This window comes from Manihot esculenta, chromosome 11 (genome assembly GCF_001659605.2).
Source record: "Manihot esculenta cultivar AM560-2 chromosome 11, M.esculenta_v8, whole genome shotgun sequence".
In the NCBI taxonomy this organism is placed as follows: Eukaryota; Viridiplantae; Streptophyta; class Magnoliopsida; order Malpighiales; family Euphorbiaceae; genus Manihot; species Manihot esculenta.
The window spans coordinates 28602991-28609090 of NC_035171.2; the positions used below are offsets into that span (position 1 = coordinate 28602991).

General features: G+C 32.8%; 1 protein-coding gene across 3 annotated transcripts; it reads right to left on the reverse strand.

Moving 5' to 3' along the window:
* Positions 1-1683: 1683 nt before the first annotated feature.
* On the reverse strand, positions 1684-5778 carry LOC110627157 (transcription termination factor MTERF15, mitochondrial). Of its 3 annotated transcripts, none has more exons than XM_043962044.1 (2): positions 4159-5778; positions 1684-3553 (listed from the first exon to the last, which is right to left on the reverse strand). In XM_043962044.1, the coding sequence occupies exon 1, from the start codon at positions 5466-5468 to the stop codon at positions 4263-4265; it is 1206 nt and encodes a 401-aa protein (XP_043817979.1). In that variant the 5' UTR covers positions 5469-5778; the 3' UTR covers positions 1684-3553; positions 4159-4262. The 3 variants fall into 3 exon arrangements, with proteins under 3 accessions (XP_043817979.1, XP_021629103.1, XP_021629105.1); XM_021773411.2 differs by having other exon boundaries at positions 1684-3740; XM_021773413.2 differs by having other exon boundaries at positions 1684-2043; positions 2938-5778.
* Positions 5779-6100: the final 322 nt, after the last annotated feature.

The window sequence follows — 6100 nt, forward strand, 5'->3', positions numbered from 1 at the left end:
AGTTCTGCAAGAACAAAATATCGTCGAGAATACCTTTTACCGAGTCTTGTGTTGGAGTCGCCAGATCACATGATCTAGCCAAGCTAGTCTCCTCTATAGCCGAGTTTTTTGTTTTTTGCCAAATGGCTGAATCTTTCAATCTGATACCGAGACGAGAAACGCACTAATACAATCGAATACCAAGGGAGCAGTGTTCTCATTAGCCGAGTCTTTCAATCGGATACTGAGATGCGAAACTCAGTATTTCAATCGAATACCGAGCTGGTCTTCTCCATAGCTAAGTCTTTTAACCGGATACCGTGGGAGTAGTATTTTAAAAAACTTACTCTAATACCATCTTAATTTTAGAGAAAGTAATTATTTATTACTTGTATAATACATTGAAGAATTCAGAAGATGTATTATACATCTAAATATATTGTATTTATAGAAACAATATGTTAGTTAGAACATAGTAGAAATACATGATCCAAAATGACCTATATGCTAACATAGATCATATTTTCAAAGGTAGAGGGAGTGAAAAAAGAAGAGTAATGGAAAGGGAGACAACCAAAGTTTAATCAATTATGGAGATAAGAATGAAGAGAAAGAGAAATGACATGAAAGGATGAAAAAGATTGGATGTGTAGGTGAGATTTTTGGAGAGGATGCCATTGATGGAGCCCAAACTTTGTTAAAAAAATATAAGTATATGACAGTAAATAGGAGATGAGAATAGAAAAAAAAGATGGGTGTATTGGGTTGTGGTGGAAAGTTGTTTTAGAGATATTATGATGTAGTATTATCGAAGTGAAGGATTTAACTATTCTTACTACTTGGATTTCAAAATGAAATGAAATCAATTTCATTAAAAAATTCGAATAAAACTAAATTGAAACTTTAAAATCAGAAAAAAAAAAGTTTCAAAATCGATTCAATTATTCAATTTCATTTTCAAATCAAGCATGGTATTTAAAGATTCTTATTGTAATGGGTAACTAAAAATTTATTTTTTATTTAATTGAAAAAGTGTTTAAATGCTCTTAACACAAAAAAAAAATACAAGAAAATATTTTCTTTAGAAAATATTTTTTTGAAACAAACGGAATTTAAATTGATAATAATTTTATATTAAACGGTTGATGAAATATCTTTTAATATATCTCATAAATAATTATTAATAATAATTTTAATTAAATTTTAAATTATATAATGTCTTAAAAAATTAAAATTTTAATCGAAATAGATATCAAATCAGAGTTAATTAATTCAATTTATCAAACTGGTTTGTCCAAATTAATTTTGGATTTTAGTTAAAATTGATTTTTTATCAGACTCAAACCAATTATTGATTTATTTGTTATTAAATTAATCAAGTTGATAAATTTAAACTGATTTGGTTTGAGTATATAAATATTTTATGCATTAAAATATATATAAAATTTAAATTTATAATATAATATTTATTTATGCATACAAAAAAAATAAAACAAAACAAAACTAACTAATATAAAAAATTAAAAAAATCAAAATTTTAAAGCGGATTAATTTTTTCAGACTGATCTAAAGGAAGAGGGAATGATCGGTTCATGATCTGAATCAAACTAAGATCAAGACTATAAGCCCATTCTGAGTTGGAGTTTTACCATTATCTTGTGTTATAGCTGAGTTTTATAAAAAAATTTATTGCTCCATATTAAATGAAGCTCTGTAATCAATAAAGCCATTGATTAACATTAGAAGTTTACAAAATAAGAAACTATAGTATGTCTATAAAAATAAAAAGCCAACCATTCAAATCCTCTTAGAAAAAAGATCATCTTTCTACAGTTTCTAGCAAATGCGCAAAAGAGTTAGCAGATCCTCCACACGTCATTTTTCTTTTCCTCATTTGCCACAGAAGGTCTATTCTCTTTTTGCAGGATTCTTTTGTCTGTACAAATGATGACACTGTCGTGGGGAGTTTCCTCATGTCACCTCTTTAAATCCTATACTGCCCAGCAGAAACCTTTCCTATTCCATCAATGTCCGGTTCATATTGCTTGTAAATGAACACGGTCGCTGCATTAAGTTCCAACAAGGTCGAAACTAAACCACACAGATTGATTTCAATAAAATACCTCATGTATTTGAGATTGTAGAATTATTACAGCTAAAAGGTCAAATAACCATACAAGGATTAAATATACCAAATTTTAAATTTCAATCCAAATTTCCCCCTAAATTCTCATTAAAAGGCCAAATAAGTCCATATAAAATTAAATAAACTAAGTAGATTATAGCTTGGACTTTAAAACCATAACAAGTGATGACCTTATTTGGCTTTTTAATGATAGTTCAAAGAAAAAATTGGACTAAAAAATGAAATTTGATATCTTTGATCCCTATCGTATATGTTAAAATTGGGTCAGACTTAACTCATCTCAAAAGCCAGCTCAAGGGAAGGAGTGCTTGTGACCCTTATAAGGGACACATTACCTATTCCCTATTCCAAACCGATTTCAAACCGATGTGGGATTCAACAGTATAGTTCAGGGTCAAATTTGGTATTTTCACCAATTATTATTCCTTTCATACTCCTACCACCACATTAAATGACAACAGAATCAACTTGACAAAATAGAGAAAGAATGCTTCTGCATCAGTTATAAGAATGGTTTAAAAAGAAACTCCATGACAATACACCTATCTTATTCAAGATGGAAAGAGTTCACCTTATTCTACTCTCATATGCATCAAATGTATGGTATAATAAGAGATTTAAGCTTGTGTTGCATGATATTCGCATGCACTATTAAAAAATATCACAATGCACTTTGTACAAAAGATCATGTAAAGGCAATTATAATAGTATAATGTGCAAGAAACACTAAGCATTAGAATTTCACTAGCATAGGCAGTTAAGTTCCTCAACATGTTGGTTGGTTTAAAAATTTTTAGAAAGAATTATGTTACCTGTGAGAGAACCAGAGAATTATTACCCATAAAATTAGTAACATTAGCACAAGTCTCAGCAGTTGTTAACTTGGCAATCTCCATTGAATAGGGTTTCAACAAACTAGTAACACTGTGATTTTCTCGAAGTATTCCCACTTCCAGTGGGGTGTCAGCTAAAATTTGAGCTGCCATCCTCGGTTGATTCTTAGTCTTCTCCTTCAACCCTTCATATCAATTGGTATATCATGGAGTTTGAAACAAGCGTATTTCACATGCCATAAGCATTACGGGTTTCACAATCTGCCCCCTTCTCCATATTGTCTTTCTTCTTGTTATAGCTAGGGGTCCACTGAAACTACCATATCCAATTGCTTATTTGTTTCTATTGCACTGTGGTCCATATACTTACCGGATCCATCCATGGCTGGGTATAAGAAGTAGATTCTTCAATTGATAAAGTATTTTTACTATTCCTTACTTACTCCTTCAGCACAAACCAGTGACTAGAGTATCTGGGTATGATTACTCCTTCAGCACAAACCAGTGATTTGAGCACCGGGTGATGATTCCCTTTTAAAGGCTCGTGTATCTAGCAATAGGTGCAAGCAGTTCCACCACCGGAAGATCCAGATATCTTATGTTCACCAGCCAATTACAGTGCCAAAAGCAAAAAACAAATTTCAAGGTTAAGAGGATCAAATTCCACCTTCAATTCTTGCTTAGCAATATGAAACTTTTTATATCCATTCCCATAGGAAGAAACCAAGTTTCTTGTTTTCATATTCTATCAGTACGGAACTCAAAAATTTATTCAGTGTCGTCTGAAAACATAATACATTTAGCAAGTATCAACAATCTACACAATTTGGATAACTAACAATAAAATGCACTACTTATCAAAAGATATATTAATAATTATAATAACATTCACCATTATTCACCCTAAGTTATCTTGATGACTTGATCATGAGGAAAAGAAAGCCATCATCTTTGTCCCACCAAACACAAAATACACTATAAAGATTAATATTAAACATGACAGCGGAATCAAAGCATTAGTTAAGCCAAAACAAAAAAGAAAATTGCCATACAAGAGAAAAATGAAAAGTGAAATTTAGTTATCAGAATTATTCATTATATTACCAGTTCAGCAAAGTAACACCTTTAAATAAACATCTACTAAATTAAACAATCAAAGGCAGTCCACTAAGATATAAAAAAGTTAGCAAAGTTACTTACTCAAGCTTTGCCAGGTCACCAAGAAGTTAGAAGAACCAATTACAAAGCATCTATAAACAGAAATCCATGGGTTTAAGATTGACATGCTGCATACCGTATATTTCCTAACCCAGAATCCCGGATTTATCATCAAAACCAAAACCTGGTTCAGTAAGATCCACTTTTCTCTTAAAGAGATCCCACAATTGAGGCACCTGTTCTTGATACTTGATCACAAACATTTCTAAGAAGCGCTTTTCAGAAGGAATCAAAACTGATGATAAACGGATGTCTGCCTTAATCAAACCCTTTAAAAGCAAAACTCTTACAACCGAACATCTAGGCATGATCCTCCTCTCCAAACTAAAACAATACACAACTGGAACTCTAGCGACATCAGCAGGCTGCCAACCCATCTTGCACACAAGAAAATCCATTGTACGCATGAACTTCTCCTCAGAAATTGTCATACATATGGGATGCTTTCTGAAAATCAACCAAATCTCATCTTCAGAGAAACACCACCTCCTATACATCTTCATCTTATGTTCCCATGTTTTATTTGACAGCGTATAGAAAACACGAACTGCCTCAACAAATGCAGTTTTTGAAGGGTCAAATCCTAGATTTGTAACCTTTTTAACCCCTTCAGCAAACTTGCCCACTTCTTGGCACATGACTGACGGACACTGGGTGACCAAGTGAGATATTAAAGATTGAGGGACTCCAATGCCTCTTAAGTATGATAAATTGTTAGAAAAGCGGTTCACCGGAAAAGTTCTTCCCATGCGTTTCAGGACCAAAACTACTTTCTCATTAGAAACAAGAACACTTTTAATGATCTCATACCGTGGGATCAGAAATCGCTCTGTACTCCGAACCAACAAATATGGATTCCTACAAAAAATTAAGGAAATGTCCGACCTTGAAGCCCCTATACAACGCAGAAACTCGAACTTGGGCAAGAGCGTCTTTTCTGGGTGTGCTAAAAGCACCTGGGGCCGATCCCCAACAATTTTGGAGATTTGGGAATTGGTGAATCCATGTTCCTTGAGAAATCTAAGCACTGAGTCTAATCTTTCAGCAGATTGAAAAAAGAAACTTATATTCTTATTGTTAGTGGCAGACTGAGCAGATTTTAGGGTCAATCCACATGAATTAACGAGATATGAGACCACTAATGAGTGCTTATTCAAATTCGATGATATGGAAGACGAAAGGGATATGATTACGAATAATGACTGAAAACGAAACATACCCAATTGTGCATTTAAGGGCAACAGAGAAACACTCATATTCAAAGCTAATCTTGTACCGGAAAAACCAAACATTGCAGGCTACGTACCGTGAAACAGCTGAGCTTCATTGTCTACTCCGGTTAAATCAGACTATGGATGATCCGAGATATTCTCCGATCGGTAAATCATTTCTGCAATGAGCAGAAAGGAGGCTAATAACAGAGAACTTGTCGTCGTCTGGACTGAAAACGCTCCGGATTCAATGCCTTCTGCTTCATAAATAGCTCTGTATTCAGCGATTAACATCACAGATTAATTTCATCTTCCACCCGAAAGCCCACCTGATGCAATGTACTCAAAGATGCAGAGGAATTCTTATTCTTAATTTTGATTTTAAGGGAGAAATCGCTAACAAATCCTGTGTAGAAAATTTATTAATTTATCTTTATTTCAAAATGAATTAATTAAAATATTTTTATATTTTAAAAAAAATTAAATTTTTTAAATTTTTTTAAAAAATTCATTAATCAATTTATTTTAATTTTTATCAAGAGACAATAACATGTATAGTTAAAATAAAAATAAGTTTAATTAAAATTCTGTATTTTTAGTTAGGGGTGTAAATGAGCCAAGCCGTTCGTGAGCTATTCGAGGTTCGATTCGATAAAAGCTCGACCGAGCTCGACTCGATTTCTAAACGAGCCAAGCTCGAGCTTAATTTTTAG